Below are 17,403 nucleotides of genomic sequence, written 5' to 3' on the forward strand. Positions count from 1 at the left end.
GCAATACTGTGACTTCTGCAGGGACAGAGTTTAACGTTGACGTCAGTTTGATTATAATCAGATGAGGAAAGCGCTCGGGGTGAAACACGTCTTTCAAAACAGTCCTGAGTCCAGACTAGTGTTTTAAAACTTTAATTGATCACAGTAAAAGTAGAAAAGAAATCATTTACAATGACCATAGCAAGTGGTAACGATCACTTGCCTAGTACATATTTACAGAGAATAAAACAATGAGCTAATTTTTTCCTGACAACATGAAGTAGCAGAAAACAAAAAAGGGCAATTTCCCTAAAATCAGTGTTATTGGTGGTGAGACCTCAGAATCTCCTGCGTGTCTCACGTCGACTGCAGCGTCGTCCCTCCTGTCCAGAGTATTAGAATAAAACCACTACGGTGCTACGAGGTGGAGCCGGCCTCACACCAGAGGGTAGCTGGCTGCGGTCGCAATACCACAGTGGTTCTGTCGGTCTTTGGCCATGTAGACGTAGCCTTTGTTTCCCCACTTCTCACTCCAGCTGCAGAGAGATAAGAAAACAAAAGTCAGGAGGTGACTGGTTTTGGTTCCTTTGTGATGCAGAGACGACGATACAAAGGGCCTGAAACAGTCCTATTTACATTAGAACGACTCTCATGTCAGCAGAGCGTTTTGCATCAGGCTGAGAAGTCTGTGACATTTAGGAGCTTTAACACCAACTGGAAGTGAAATTCATCAGCATTGAAAGGAAGAAGTGAAACTACTCTTGTTGAGTGGATTTTACACACTTGAAGGCCGAGCACGCTGCAGCTGTGAAAGCCTGACTGACCTGTTCTTGACGATCCAGTACTTCTTGCCGTCCACATCTTCTCCCTCAAAGCCGTAGCCCACCAACAGCACGCCGTGGTCCAGGTCCTCGCTGCTGCAATCTGGCTCATAGTAGATTCCTGAAATTTAAAGCCACGAGTCAAACCTGCAGCTCAGTTTGAGCATGAAACCTGACGCAGGAAGATCTCGTCAAGTCAACTACTCCTCTCCTGTCCGTGCATTTTATAAGCTTTAAGTTAAAATGTGTTTTATAACTGGCAAACACCGACCTGACTGGTAAAACTGGAAAGACGCGTGGCCAGCATCAATGGCGACTGAAATGGGTCCAACAGCAGCAACGGCCTTCATCAGAGCATGCTCACTGCCGCTCTTAATGTCTGTGAACCCGGTGTCATTGACAGAGTTGTACTGGGGGTCGTAATGGCACTTCTGGTCATCCTGTAAGAGGGAAGGTGGTGGTGAGTGAGGATAACACTGAGCGCTGAATCAGTGTTCTGTGGTTAGCTCTTTTCTTTAAAAAACTAATAGATGAATTAAATCAGTGACTCAATTATGCCGACAACTGATAAGTAAACTGCTGACAGGTCAGTAAAAGACAAATTACTTCTTTTCATTTGTGCTGAGGACACGTGAGAGATACGTACGGTTCCCAGGTAAGGGTAGGACTCCTCAGAGTCCAGGCCCTGGTTGTCCATGACGTACTTGAAGGCCTGGTCCATCAGACCTCCGTTGCAGCCCTCGTTACCCTCGAATTTTGAGCATTCCACCAAGTTCTGCTCGCTCAGCGACACCATCTTGCCGCTCTTCTTGAACTGCTGACCCTCCAGAGCTCCGGTGGCACTGAAAGCCCAGCAGGAGCCACACTGACCCTGAGGAGAGCAGACAGGACACGATGATGGTGAAGAAATGAAAGCACACAATGTGAGAGTTTTGTGGCTGTAAACTTCTGCATAAACTTAAGAGCAAAGGCAGAGGGGACTAATCGAACGACAGAAAAGAAACGTATACACCCGCCTGCTGCACCTTGGCCTGTTTACAGTGAGCTGGCTCCACCTGTTTGACAGCACCGAGTGAAAAATGTATGTCGAGGGGCGGAGAGAACAGGCTGTGCACTCATGGAAGGAGGGAGGAGGGGCATTGGTGTGAGTGCAGTAAATAGATAAGCTGACTGCTTGCAGGGTATTTATTATCTTCTTGCAAAACATTTACAGCAATGCCCTTCAACACATTTGGAACAATGCACATGACATCAGGCTTAATGCAAACAGCTGATGTAAAGAAGTGCATCTGCATCTCCAGCAATGCAAATCCTGAAGATTTGCATTGTGGAATTTTACTGAAGGAAAACGGACCACACTGTGGTCATGAAACCTGCAGGTTGTGCAGGATGACTCAAAAAAAAAAAAAAAAAAAAAAAAAAATCACCTAAAGGCATTTATCAGACAGCCACAGCACACCTGATGTGCACCAGTCTGGTTTGTTACAACCACACGAGGTGTCACCTGAAAAAGCCTCCGTCTGCCTCCTACTTGCAGCCTGATCTAGTCTACAGTCTGTAAAAACCAAGGAAGCTCCACCTTAATTACGCATGTGCTGCCACAGGGCCTCGAGCAACCAGGGTGAAAAAAACCAACAAAACAGCTGTTACCTGGTCCTTAACGGGAGTCACGTAGCCCTTATCCCTCCAGTCCAGAGAACGAGGGGCCTCCAGGAAGTTGGGCTCCAAGAACAGGGACCCCTTCACCTTTCTCTGTGCTTCATGCTTGTAGCCGTTCATGAGCTGCCTGAACTCCTCGTTGGTCTGTGGGAACAACGTCAGGAATGTAAATAAAGCGACATCATGCTGCACTTTACACCTTCAAACTTCTAGATCACCTTTATTTTTGCATGAGCCATGTTTTCCAGTGATATCTCCCTCATTCATCTTTCCAAAGGTTTAAAAGAGCCTTGATAAGTTTCACCATACAAGAGTGCGTGCCTGTGTGTGTGTGTGTGTGCGTGCGCAAACCGCTGGCTCACCATGTCTCCAAAGTGGTTCATGCCCAGGCGGTAGGTGTGTTTGCCCATGGAGTGCTCCAGGTTGTGCAGCTCGACCGTCTTCAAGTTTTTCTCCCACACCATCCTCCTCCAGCCCTCCTCCTTCTGCAGAGACAAAACTCAGTCAGGCCTCCTCCGCTGGACAGAAGAGCACCAGGTTTTACAGAAAGAACAACAATGCATCACCTCGTGGTATTTTTTAGCGTGCCAGCTCTTCCACAGGTTCCAGTGCTCATCCAGCTGTGGGTCCAGATGGGGGGCTGAGAGGACCGAGCTCAGGCCAACGGCCAGTGCAGCCAGCAGCAGCTTCATCATGGCTCCTACTGCAAAACAAGAAAACAGCGTCAGGATCAGATTTCAGAGGCGCGATTCTGAAGAACTCAGTCCTGGAGGTCTTCGCAGAAACACGGTTACTCAACACAGTCTTTTTCTTATTTATCACAATGACTAAGTAGTAAAACACATTCCCGGCAGCGCAGTCATATCCTTCCTCCCCCCGGGCCAAATGTGGGGCAACAGTTAGGCCAAACACACAAAAGGAGCCCGCTGGATCCCGGGAATAAAAGAATAATAATCATCAAAGTGTATCCAAGAAAATCGATGCTGCCGATTTCCTCATCGCCATTTTCCTGCACATTCCCGAACGGAAACGAGGCCAGACCCCGACAATGAGCAGGGCCTGTTTGTGTTTGTGCAGAGTCACGGGATCGGCTGTCCCGGCGCAGAGCCAAGAAACCGGGCCGTCACCGAAACTACTACCAGGAAACCGAAAAGAAAACCAAAACTTGACCAGCATCCGGCCAGAAACACCACCTGATCGACGGGGTCCCGGCTTTTCTTAATCTATTTAACGCGAAGAGGCGAAAAAGCAACGATGGCTGCCACCGAAGCACAAACCGCAGATCACAGCACACACAGCCGAACGAAATACAAAGCGATGGGTGTGATGGAAACAAGAGCAAAATGTTGATTATCATCGCTAAAAAACATTACATTAAAAACGTGCTAAATTACAGATTTTTAAAACGGACACTGGCACGATGTTTATGCTAGGTTTAAAAGGCGAAAGAAATATCCCACAAATAATTCTGATCAAACTTCCTGTTTCTAAAACGTAACCGTCAGACCTGAAAACGAGATTAAAAACTTCACTTACTCTAAAAACTCTCGACGCTGAAAGTGAAGAAAAATAACCTGCTGCAGTAACGCTGCGCTAAACTTTATAAAGGCTGGACGGACACCCAGCTGCTCCGAGGCTGCCCTGTGATTGGTCCGCTCTTGTTTGCTCCCAGGCTCCGCCCACACGGGGTCTGATGTCATCATGGCAGCACGTGATTGTCCCCTCACCAGCCTGCGGGTAGCTGTTGTTGTTGTCGATAGTTTTTTAGATAAGCGCGATTTTAAAAAGAATCGATTTAATCAGCGTGTTCTTGTTTGAACGTGTTTTCAGTCGCAGAGCCTCTGATTCATCCCAATGCTGCTCAATACCGCTGATTACAAGACAGAAGGATTCAGGAAAACACTCAAAAGTACACCCAGCAAACTATTGGTAACAATGATTAGTAATAACGATTTATTCTGTGTGTTACTGAAAACACGTCTGCTTTTGTACTTTTATATTTCTGTGGTGTGTGGGGGACTTTTTAAAAAAGTTAAACTGGTAAATAAATATACTGTTACTGAAAGTGTGGATAGACTGAAGTGAAACCCCCACAGAGAACCAGGCCTGCAGGTTTTCTGCTGCATTTGTTGTTTAACCAGAGGAGGAAATTAGAGAAAGGCTTCCAGATTCATCTGCAGACATGTCGTTTTCTTTGTGTGAAACTGCGACTGCAAAAATAGGTATGGACAACAAACACCCACAGAAGGCCTCTCAGTGAGTTTAAAAGTTGCACAACAACAGCAGCCTGAGATGGAGGGTAAACACTAACAGCTGAATGTTTGTTACTGGGTCATAAAGGAGATTTGTAAGGGGGGAAGTGGTGAATCTTTAGTTGTAGACAGTGTTTGTGTATGTTTTAGTATTTTCCTTCAGTGCACCCCGCCAGCACCAAATTTAAGGTTCACTCCAATAATTTTGCTGAAGTAAAAACAGGTTAAATTAATCCCTTTTTAGGTTATTATTTAATAAAAATAAGAGCTGATGATGATAGATGGAGAAGCGTAGATGATATATAATCATATCATTTACTCTGTAAAATGAAGACGGTGCACTCTGCCATCGTTTCCAAAGTATACTTTGTGATCCTTCAGGTGTTAGACTGTAACAGCCTGACAACGACCGCATTAACATACAGAGCAGCAGAGACGGGCCACATGAATATACATGAACACTGACCCTGAATCAATCAGTGTTCATGTGATTGATAAGACTGAAGGACTCTGAACAGGCAGAGCTGTGATAGTCTGACCTCAGGAATTACATCATGACATTTAGGTTTTTATTACTCTGCAGGTTCAGATTTAAAATGCACGTAAACTGTGATGTTACAACTTTAAAACACAATGTGTGGACGTTTACATATGTTTACATATGTTTACATATGTGCCCACTGTGGCAGGTCCGTGTGAATAAGGGAGCAACTAAAAGCAGCTTCTTCACATGATAATGCAACAGCAGTACAAAACTGCTGCACAAACATCAAGTTCGCTCTGGATTCTGGAGGTTTTGCTGGTGTGTCTGTGGTGTGATTTCTGCACGTGTGCTCATCTTAATACCTGGACTCTTACTGGCTGTAGCTCAGATGAGTTCAATTTATTTTCCCGTGTCCAGAATCCTTCCTCACTTGACGTGGCAAAAAACGCTGCCATGGACGAGCTGCTACAGAAACAACAACTTTATAATTTAGGACCTCCGAGATCTTTCGTGCAGCCCATCAACACGAAGATGGATGTTTGGGCCTGAAAAGTGACGCCAAAGCAGAAGTTGCATGTAGTTTGATAACAGTTGTTTCTCTTTCTTTACTTTGAACCCAGTAAACGGGTGAACGCTGGTCGGAGTGTTTTGCTGCCTTTGAGCAGAGCCAGGTTTCATTTCTCCTGCTGGTTTCATCCTTATGCTGCGATACGGCTTTAGTTTCATGTTACCTACATTACTGCAGCGGGATGCTTCTGAACTGCATTTCCCCAAACTGGTTTCAGCACACTGAGTCTAAACCACACAGTTAAATACCAGCAATGCACATCAAACACAGAGTATAGAGTGCCAGCAGCAGACACATCAGCAGTGATTCATCCACATCTGCCCCTCTGTCTGTCATGCATCTGTGTGGTCACATATAGGAAGCGGTTAAATTAGCGCAGCATCGTTCTTTACTGTACAGCAGTCTAAAAAAACACTGTGTCCTTCCTTGCATGTGTCTCTGCTGCTGAGCACAGCAGGCATATGACTGAATGTGTTGCTCAAGCCGTGGCACACATGACAGCGACTGGCCGAGCGTTTTCTGTGCGGTCATCCACCCAAAGCTTCTCTCAGAGGAATCTGTCAGACACGATAACTTTATCAGCATCTGTTTCCAACAAGTTTATCAAAGAAATGTGATTTAAATCAATCAAGCATGCTGCAGGGGAGCACACACAGTGCTGGCTTATGAATGGATTTTCCTTCATGGGTCACAAACAGCACAGTCTGAGCCATCATGTGGGCCGGACCAGCAAAGAAGCTAACTCCAAATGTTTCTGTGTCATAATATTTCAGATTCATGCGTCACCCTCTTACAAAACCATGAACCATCAAAGATGTTTCCCAAATTTGGCCGGTTTGGATGAAGCAAATTTAGATTTCTACATATTTTCTCATAAACACAGATGAGCACAGTAGCAAAGTCAACGCATGGAAGTGAAACAGCTTTTACACTTTGAACTAACTGCAACGTGAGAAAGATTAAGGCAGCGAGGACCAATGAGAAATAAGATCAGAATTAAAAGAGTGTGGAGTTTGGATGTGCCGCTCTGAGCACGAGAGCCTCTCAGTGTTTTTGTAATGTGCAAAAATGAAACTATGTTTAGTTCCTAAAACTAAAAAAACTCATTATGCAGAATCATTTTATTACTGGCTCATGATGGTTTTATCATTGTGTAATATTTTAATGCTGCGGATGAAGACGTACGGGTGAACTTTGTGAACTGTAAATGTTTCTGTCATCGAGGCGACACATTCCTCTGATTAGGATGTTTAATCAGCTCAAACACTCCGCCGGGTTATCAGCTGCTGCGCGCGTCTGCCGACCCCGAAACAAAGGTTAACACACGGCCAGTGATCAACACAACAGGCCCACCACTCAGTGACACTGATGATTGTCAGTGATTGTTTCTGTTCACAGTCATTCAAACGTCTGCAGTCGTCCAGGAATCGCTGGAGGTGCAAACAGCCTCATTACTCACAGAAACACTGAAGTACTCACAGAAATATTTCAGCACACAAGAGTGAAGTCAAAGCAGCAAAGAGCCGAATGTAGAAATGTGAAATAAAAATCAGGCAAACTTTTAAACTATTAGAATGAGAGAAATTCATTTGCTCTCATTTATTAAAATAAAATAATGCAAAATAATAAAATAAAAATAAAATAACAAAACTGGTGATTAAATTTGATAAAGTAAAAAAAAAAAAAGCAACTCATTAACGTGAAAAAGCAGCAGTCAGATGAAAGTGTGTCCACGGCGTTACGTGAAGCGTGCACGTTACAATCAGCCACGAAGAGCAGAGGTCACATGAGTGTTTGCAAAGAGTCGTAAATGTTTGCTTTTATAACAAAAATGTATTTTTATTTAATTATTCGTGTTTATGTTGCTTCACTTTTTCATTTCAGTCATAATTAATATTTCTTAAAAATATTTTCTTTTTTGTTTGGTTTTGTTCTTTGTGTTTACATTGTTTCATATTTGTGCCAATAAGAACGTGTTACAGAATTATGATGATTTTTAACGTAGTTTCTTCCACATCACAAAAACAGGTTTCTGTTAAACAGTTCACACAGACTTTATTTTCACTGCTCATCTTAAAATGTTTTATTTTGTTCACGTGAAGCAAAAATCTTGAAGAAGCTAACTGTTCCCAGATTTGTTCATTTGGGCTTTATTTACTCGGTCTGTGAAAGAATTAGCGATGCATCGGTGTGTCACACAGGCCCGTTTGGACCACCTTCATGTTTCTGGATTGGGATCATCAGAGTCACTGACGTTTTGCATTTTTGTAGTTTGTTTCTAGTGTTTTCTTTCAGATTTACTTCCTGATGATAATCTTGATTTGAGCTTTTTGTTCATGCAAACATGAAAGACGGTCAGAGGTTCTTAGTTAGCGATGCGTCGCTGTGTCGATTGAGCACGTCTTGTAAGCAGAAGGCACAGATTAGGCCTCTACATCCATGTTATGTGGACATCATGTCTTTATCTTCTGTTTTGAAAACCCCTTAAAACGAGATTTATCGTCTGATTTTGACCAGAACAGTCGGTGAATATTTAGTGGATTAAGGAAGTGCACTGCATGTATGTAATGGAGTGTATGGAGTCAGCTGATGCTTCTCTTGTTTCCAACAAACTTCCCTTTGGCTTTGCTGACAGGAATGAAACCAGTTTGTCTATACATGAAGTCTTTACATCACATCCTCGGATGACCGACACGTTTCAGCACAGTCACATGTCACGCTGGTTTTCATCTGGTCCTGACTGCGTGGAGGTAAACAACAGTGACCATGTTTAGCTGACTTGTACAGTCAGACTCCACAGCACAGCAGCTCCTTTTCTCTTTTTATGAAGGACGTCAGACACAAAGCAACACATGAGAAAAGACGCTACAGGACAAAAAGACAAAAGACAAATCATGGAGACGGGCAAGACCGGAGGAAGTGGAAACGCAGCAGATGCAGAGAGGCGCAGAGGTTTCTGGGCCTGAAGAAGTGATCAGAGTGCAGACTTTCAGTTGTGACTCAGTTTTACAAACACGTTTGGATGGTTTCTTTGTCATGTGACTGACTTGGCCATTGCACTGTCCCATCTGTTTACCTGGAGAAGCTGTTGGTTTGCTGTTTGCAGTGCGCTTTGGGTCATTATTGATTATAATCAATCATTATAATCAATACAGTGCTTCTTCACAGCAAATCAGTTTTGCAACACTTGGCTGAAGCTGAGCAGAGACGTAGCTCTGTACCCCTCTATCAACACGTCATCGATAAACACCGGTGACCTGTGACCTTCGGCAGCCACGCATGGCCATATCATAACATTCCTGCACCATGTTTGACAGATAAAGCTGTAATCAGGTCATGGATTCAATGAATCTGCTTTTTCCTTGTGACCCTCGCGGCCCTTATGGATGTTTGTGTTTGTGTTTTTGAGTGTAATCAGATGTTTGTCGTAAACGCTCCGTATTTTCACTCAGGAAGCGTCTTCTTACACCACCTGCCTCCTCAACAGTGATTTAGATGTTCTGAAGTTGTTTTCTGTTAACCACAGAAATAATTCTGTCGTCTTCTGTGCTCTGTCAGGTTTTTGCTGTTGATGATCCGACTCATGTATCGTTTTAAAGACTCAGATTGTTGATTTGGTCGTTCCTAAAGGTTTCTCCGTCCCTCTCACAGGTTTAGTTTGGATTTTCAGTCTCACTCAGTTGCATCAACGTCTGTTTGGACCGCTTTTTGAAAAGAAACCAAATACGAGATTAAAACCTGGAATCAGCTGAAGATCTTTTATCTGCTCATTGTGTCAAAGAACTGTTCACCAGTCGTTCAACCACTTTTTAGGCCTTGAAAATGTGAGATTATGTTTTAAAATGACCCTAATTTCTCCTTTTTTTAATGCAACGTTTTGTAAAAAACCTTTGAATTAAAGTTAAAATATCTTTGTTTGATTTCAAACCCAGTGTGCTGTTGTACAAAGTAAAACTAGAGTCCAAAAACGTGTGGGCCTAACTGTACATGAAGTGCAGTTAGAGTAACAACAGGCAGTGTTGATGTTCACTGAATTAACTTTGTATATGTGTTAATGTATTCTTTGAGCATTTGCCTAATATGTTACCAGAAGCCAGATGAATAAGAATCAGAGTATTGATATTAAATGTGCCAAAGAAGCATTTTGCAGGTGCTGCCTGTACCAACCAGCACAGACCCTGTAAACAGAACCCTCGGCACACTTTCCCAAATCAAATCAAACAATCCTGCTGTTGCTCAGAATCAGGTGACAGGTTCAGAAACACGTTCAACAGCTCGACTTCTTCTCTACAACAAATATTTCTTAACAACACAGAAAGTTGGGACAGTTTCCAATCGTGAGAGTCTCTGTGGGTGAACTAATGTGACGTCCCTGCTGCTGAAGCTCCACAATGAATCCAGAGGAGTGGAAACAACTCGGTGTGGAATTTGGAGAAGAGCAGGCCTCTGTCTGCAGCCCTTATTTCACAGCAATATCCAAATCTTTCTGATCCACATTAATCCCAGAAGGTTGATTCAGTTCGTCTGGACATGTTGTTTCAGTGCAGAAATATTTCATCATTCGATCAGATGACTGACTGCAGGTTTCCCTGTATGTTTGCTTAATGACCAAAACTATCACCAGTGACTAACAGCGCCCATATGGAAAAGAAATAGTAAAAACTTCTATGATTTACTCATGAAAGTGGCCAGTTTGTCATTACTTTCATATATTGTTTTAGTAAGTATCCAAAACATACAAGATTCATTTATATAATTTTTCAAGGGATCTTATATCTGTTTTCACTCTTGTGTGCTTTTCATACAAGTTTCACACAAGACAGATACAAACATTATAAGATTTATAAATATCTTTTCCATATGGGCGAGCCGTGAGACTGAAAAAGTCTCTACTGAGTGACAAAACGTTTCTCCCACTCAGAGTGATACAGGATGAACTTTCTGGAGCTACATGATCACCACCACGATGTGATCTACATTAAGTTTGTCAAGTAATCCTGCTGCAGTTATCAACATTTTCTCGGTTTTTGCCCGTGTCTTTTTCTGTAAAGCAGAAGCACTCTGTAAAACGAGGACATCTTAGCGTTCACTGTAACCCTGATCAACGAAAACAGGAACAACCGCAGGTTTCTCTTCAGCCCTGCAGCCACAAAGAGTCAGAAGAATTCCTTCAACTTGCAATGACTTCACTCGTTTCTTTAGAAATAAAAACATTTTTAATTAGAGAAAAAAATTATTCACAACCATCCACATCCTACAGGAGCTTTAATAACTGCTGATATTTATAATCTTTCACTTTTCTAAAGCCCCATTCCTTAAAGACTGCTCAAAGTTGTTTCACTATTAATTAATCCTAAAATTTACATACATCATTTTATCTTTATTATTAAAAGACTATGTAGCAGCCGTCTTACCTAATTATGGGACGATTTTTAACCTCAACAGTAGCTGAGCACATGTAGAAGCACGGTTTATTTGAAGATTTTCATTGAGGATTTAGAGTGCATCGCAATGTAGCGCTAAGTTACAAACCATCTTCTTATGGCCTCTGGTGATGGACTCACCTTTGTGTTTATCCTGCTAGATAAACAGGGCACTGCAGTGGTTTGAATCGTATCTTACACATTACATTGTGTTCATGTAAACAGGGAGTCTTCTTCATATGTAAAAGGTTGTCATGGAGTTCCACAGGGTTCTGTGCTAGGACGAGTATTTTTTACAGTATACATGCTACATTTAGGCAATATTATTAGAACCAGAAGCAGATGACATAAGTAAAACAATTAAACTACAAAAATATATACAAAGACCCTTTTTGCATATAAGTATATGGCCAGCAGGCACCAGTATATGTATATGAAGACCGTGATGGATCTTGGAGACTTTTTACCAGGATATACAAACATATATTGTATTTTCCACACTATAAGGCGCACTTAAAATCCTTGAATTTTTCTCAAAAATTAACAGTGTGCCTTATAATCCGGTGTGCATTATGTATGAATTCTTGTTGTGCTTATTTACTTTGAACTGATTTTATGTGGTACATATATATAAATCAGTCAAAAAATGCTTTAGTATGACTTTGGTAAGCTCAGAAGCTGCGCCGCTTGATGGCTTGGAGCATTACGGCTGCTGTAGTCAGGAGCCTCGCGGAGTAATCTGGGTCTAAAACTCCGTTACTTCATATCGCAAAGTCAAACGAGTTAAAAACTATCTAAATTCTTTCATCTTCAATAAAATGATCAGCGTTGCTGCTTTACCAGGTGTAACAATTAAGTTTAACATCCAGGCATCCATGAAAACAGGATTTATTACATTTAACGGAGTTAGAAGTTAGCAGGACATTAGCTCGCTAGCTTCCACCTAAACATGATATAGCATGTTCTGACTGAGAGACTTCTGAAAGAATTCAAACGTACAGCTCTGCTATAAACAGCAATGACGATTGTAGGGTTACTGAAGTTTGGCTAGCTGCTATATAATGATGTGCTACATGGTGGCTAGCTACACAGCTATGTTAGCATAAACAGTGAAGCTGGAGGATGAACGCTAACACTTTTCCACTCGATAAAAGTTAACGTGAGGGTTCCCGATGGTTAGAGACAAATACAGTCGCAAGGCAGGATGCTGTAAACGGACCAAACTTCAGTCAGGAGAACAACTGAGATAATCCATCCACAATACGAGGTTAGTCACTGCAACAACATGGGAATAGAGCAGCTGCCAGAGAATTCAGCATTAATGAATCGATGGTACGGATGTGGAGGAAGCAAGAACGAGTTCAGTTCAGTTGACTTATCTGTTTTGTTTCGCTTAGCGCCTTATGGTCCAAAAAAAATACAGTATGTAGGTTTGCTTACTTAGAAAAAAACAGAATAATGTAAAATTGGATCTTACTAAAGCTTCTTACAGACTGCAGTGTGTAAACTTTCTTTGAACGTTGTGCCTGAAAAGTGTTCGGTCATTGCAAACTGCAAAGATGTTTTTGGAGCTCATCTTTAAAGTAAAGTCAGGTGTGTCAGTCCTTTGATTGATACGTGTGCACACACAGACAGACAGGCTCCTGCTAATATGAGCAACCGAACTGCACATTAGAGTCACTGAACTAGCATTAATCAGCCCACCTGTGCTGGCACGCTGCACCTGTACAGTCTACTACGAACACTTAAATGATGCAACCACACTGGCATTAGGTAAAGAATTTATTATAAAATGTATTACACTATAAAGTGTCAGCAGTACTAAGAACATGGCATTCCAGGACATGCTAAGGATGTAACATAAATAGCAACAGAAAGATTTGTGCAATGCGGCGATTATTCTCCAAGGAGGAAAAGTCACCCGACAGTAAAACCGAGTCGGTCCCTCCTCGTCGACAGAAACATCTCAACCTCAGCAGAAGCTTCCAGGGAGAAGACAAACTCATCATAGTGATTCTCAGTTTTTACAAAACGATCCTCTGAAACACAGAAGAGTCTCTTCCCTTTCCAAACGCCACCTCTCAGCTCGTGTACTGTACAAGGCAGAAAGAGGAATGAACGAGTGTGTTTTAGGCACACAACATTGGCAATGATTATACACAACTCCGACAACAGCTTCAATAAAAAACAGAAAACTCAAATCGCGTTTCAGATCAGTTTGGGACATTTCCTTTCCTCGTGTTCCTGCGCACATGTTGGCGTCTTTGATTCATTTTTATTGTCACTATATGTTTAGGAAAGATGTGCAGTACATTCATTTTTGCCTCAGCAAAAAACAAACAGCTTAACAAAAAGCTTTGAGTATTTACATCACAGCTAACAGTTTGCTGTGTTGATTGGCGAGAAGAAAGTTTAAATCTGTGAACAGATGGTAACACTGGAGGAAGAGAAGCTGACAGCAAATACTGCACTCTGGCACGGAGCTCGTCTTTACACAGCGCGTCCTGAAAAAGTCCTTTACATCCGTCAAATGTAACTTCAGGAGTGAAACCGTCCGACGCACACGTGCGCTGAAAAACAAGCTGTTTTCTTCTTCAGGTTCAGAGTGAGGGGCACAAACGTTACAAAACACCAGCTCGCACAAAGTGAAAATGCTTTTCTCTGACATTTCTGTCATCAGCAGCCTTTGGCCTTTTTCAGCTAACAATACTAACATCACGCCGCCGCTTCCCTGTGCTTGTGCTGACCGCGGCCGGGCTGCGGCTTCATGCTTCACAAAGACAAACTGAAAGAAGGCATGAAGCCACGCGCGGCCCGCCGACAACGAAGCTCAAATTTAGCTTGACAGAGGTGGCGTGGATGCCACTGTGCAAAACTCTGACCGCGGATGGCAGCTTGATTAATGACGCCCCTGCGCCGGCGATAACGCTTTAAAAACCTGATGAGGAGGCATCAAAGAGGCGCGGCGTCAGCGTCTACTGTAACCGGCTGCTCGTTTAAGAGAAGTACAAAAGTACAGAAACCAACCCAATTATAAAAAAAAAAATCACCTTTCTGATTAGAATTTAGCGTTTTAGTGAAACTTTCTATTCAAAGTACTCAGCGTGAGGGCGTCCTCAGCCCACCCTGTGATGGGTTAAACATTTGCTTTGCAGCTTGTTACACTTTAGAAAGGTCAACATCACCCAATACGACACAGTCCTTTAGAAAACCCTCCTTTTCCTGTAAAAATGGCTACGCTTCCCTTTGTGTGAATGAAAGATGATGTTTATAGAAACACTGATGTTTACAGGTCCCAAAGTTTCCCTGGAGTTTTCAGGAAAAGGAAGAAAAGGAATCGCAGATATTAAAATGCGAGTACAAAGCAGAACGTTCTGTTTCTAAGGTTTTGGCTCCGGGGTGTCTCCATGACACCACAGAGACGGGATATACCTAATATCTTAGGCACTGAAGCCCCGCCCACCTGCTATTCTGACCTACTTTTAGAGAGGGGCAGCCAATCCGAGGAAGGCTAGCTTAAAGAGAAAGGGGCAAAACCAGCTTGTTTCAGGCCGAGCGGCTGCACTAAGGCCCAGCAACAGATAAATGCGCATTAGTTTGCACTGTGGATCATGCAAAGCTGCTCTAATACACCAGACTGCTGTTACCAAGTAAGCTGCTCTGGATTGGCAAAAAAAAGTTCTCTTGAATATGCAAATGACATTTACATTGACATGGTTTGATATGATGTGCACTCAGAAATCTGTTTATCTGATACAAGTTGATGCTTAACTTGAGCACAATTCTGAAGCTCCGGGGAGATCACAGCTGCACACGTGCCAGAGGTCTGAACAGCGATCTGAAAACAGCAGCTGTGATGGTGAAGGTGAGGTTTGACTTAGACTGTCTGAGTCCAGCAGACTTTAAAGTCCAACTGGAGACCAAAACTGTAATAAGACAGAGTTTATTCAAAGACCTTCACGGGAAGTTCTGGGACCTGTAAAGGTTTCAGCTGTTGGATGGAAGAATACAGAAATCTGAACTGAGGATTAGCAGGAACATCAACAAACACACCAATCAAACATGAAGGAAATGGTTCCACCCACTGCTGACACGTGTCGTCTCCACACATCTGTGTGCGTTTGCTTTTGTGAAAAGTGAAACAGCACGAGACCAGGTCTCCTTTATTTTTATACAACATGGTCTTCCTCGTGTTAGTGACAGCCGCCAGATAAATAGACGTGTTAGAAACTCATTTTACTTTTATATCAACAAGGCACAGTTCTCCAAACATCTGGAAAAGACTTCTGCTTTGTACCAATGAGACTGGCTGTGCTCTTCAGGGAGGTAGAAGGCCACCAAGGCACTCTGAAAGAAATGCTGTAAATGTATTAAACGCTAAGCTGAACGACCAAATTTCACATCAGTAAACCAGACGCGAGGAGGGAGCTGATATTAGATGTAAGCGATGGATGGAGCGAGCAACACGACACTCAGCCCTCGTGTTCGAGCCACACGTGCAGCTGCCATGTTTCTGACCACACGTGGAGATTAGAAAATGGCGCTGTTCCTTGGAGTGAGACTGGAGTGTGCGTGACAGCAGGAGGGACGTTAGGAAGCAGCAAACAACAAGATAGAAAGAGAAGAAAAACACAGAATTCCTCTTTGGAGCTCGGAGCGTTCGGTTCTTTCACGACATTCGTAGCGGGAGGAAAGCTCGGCTGTACAGGTGTGGAGAGCACAAACACAACATCTGGTTTGCACGGCAACAAAACGGAGCGATTAAAGTGTGAGCAGCTGGACCGGAAAGATTGCACGAGTCCGTCGTGTCAGAGCGACCTCCTGACGTCTGGCGGGGACAGCGAGCCCTCAGCGGGAAATGACGGAGCTGATGGAGTTGTACGATGTGCCGCCGTTGCAGGTTGGCGGGTAGCCGTTGGCGGCTCCTCCCAGCGCCTCTGTGTTAACCTTAAACACGGGCGACGCTTTGAGCAGGAAGTCCGCGGCGTCGCGCCGGCCGAGCTCCCTCAGCTTCGCCATCAGTACGCCGACCCTGCTGCCCGCTCGCCCGCTCCACTCCTGCAGCAGAGCCGCCGTCGGGCTGGGCTGCAGCGCGGCCTGCTGGGAGTCCGAGTCCAAGTCCAGCTCAGAGGTGCCGTTTGGAGTCCCGTTGCTGTATTTGGCCACCAATTCAGTGAGGCCCAGGTTCATGGCCAGCAGGCACCAGTCTTTCCCCATGGCGTCTGGAGGGTCCAGCATGCGGCACAGCTTCCGGCGAGCCAGCAGCGGCACGTCCGATATGTGGACGTCCGTTCCCAGAATCCCCCACTGGTAAATTTCAGCGCAGCCGAACGCCAGGATGCTGCTGAAGCTCTCCCGATAGCCGCCCATGGTGTTGGTGAGCGAGGTCTCTCGCTGGACTTGAGCCCGGAAGAAGTCTTTGGGTTGGTAGACCATGATGGGGGCGTGGTGTTCCCGCAGCTGCTGAGGGCTCAGGTAGTATTTGGCGGTGAGCTGTCCGGGCAGCGTGGAGGCCAGCAGGTTCTCTGTTATACTGCAGAGGGTGTCCAGCAGGGTGTAGCACTTGGCCCGCTCAGAATCATGTCCACGGACCTGAATCTCCACACCCTGCCCGTGGTTGACCAGGAGGATCATGGCCTCCACTCCTGCCTGGCTCACTTTGGCGCCGTTGGTCCACAGGTGAATATCTCCATCGTTGTCGTCGGCGCCGTCCTCCTCGGGCTTCTGCTGGTGGCTCCAGCGACACAGGTTCACCTGCAGCTTGTGGAAGAGGCCGCAAGGGAAGGGAGTGAGGTGCTCGGCCGGGACGATTCGGACGCCTCCGTAGAGCAGCGACTCCTCCTCCTCCTCTTCGGTCCAGGACCGGTGGAGGCCGTTTGTCTTGATGAGTGCGGGAACATCCACCATGGTGGGGTTGGTGACGTCCCGGGCGCAGACGTCCATGGCATCCAGGATCTGCAGCAGCTCGTCCACGTCGCTCTCAGGCGCCAGGGCCTGCACCTCCTCCAGCCTGTAGCGCCCCCTGTAGTGGTGGATGGCTTTGGGCGTCTCCACGGAGAGCAGCTTGCCGAGGATGCTGCTGCAGAGCCATCGAGGCTCCAGCAGGACGACGTCCTGCACCGTCTCACTCTGCATGATGTTGATCTGTGGAGGAGACGAGGGAGAAATGTGAGCGCGTGGACGTTTATCAGAAAAATTTATGTCATGAGACAAAGAC

General features: G+C 44.5%; 2 protein-coding genes across 4 annotated transcripts in view; both read right to left on the reverse strand.

Moving 5' to 3' along the window:
• Positions 1 to 116: 116 nt before the first annotated feature.
• ctsla (cathepsin La) lies at positions 117 to 4,148 on the reverse strand. Its single transcript, XM_086257716.1, has 8 exons — positions 3,996 to 4,148; positions 3,026 to 3,162; positions 2,822 to 2,944; positions 2,451 to 2,603; positions 1,447 to 1,671; positions 1,072 to 1,240; positions 804 to 921; positions 117 to 515 (listed from the first exon to the last, which is right to left on the reverse strand). Exons 2-8 carry the CDS (start codon positions 3,152 to 3,154, stop codon positions 416 to 418), a joined length of 1,017 nt encoding a protein of 338 aa, XP_086113842.1. The 5' UTR covers positions 3,155 to 3,162; positions 3,996 to 4,148; the 3' UTR covers positions 117 to 415.
• Positions 4,149 to 12,950: 8,802 nt separating this feature from the next.
• Positions 12,951 to 17,403, reverse strand: part of dapk1 (death-associated protein kinase 1) — a 63,482-nt gene continuing 59,029 nt past the window's right edge. For all 3 annotated transcript variants that reach the window (XM_086257718.1, XM_086257717.1, XM_086257719.1), the window contains one exon: positions 12,951 to 17,330. In XM_086257718.1, coding sequence (XP_086113844.1) covers positions 16,035 to 17,330 — 1,296 coding nt within the window. In that variant the 3' untranslated portion in view covers positions 12,951 to 16,034. The remainder of the gene's footprint in view (positions 17,331 to 17,403) is intronic.

Source organism: Aulonocara sp. 'chitande type north' Nkhata Bay, linkage group LG12, assembly GCF_057382095.1.
Source record: "Aulonocara sp. 'chitande type north' Nkhata Bay isolate Kocher_YH1m ecotype deep benthic linkage group LG12, A_spYH_male_GT1.1, whole genome shotgun sequence".
NCBI lineage: Eukaryota > Metazoa > Chordata > Actinopteri > Cichliformes > Cichlidae > Aulonocara > Aulonocara sp. 'chitande type north' Nkhata Bay.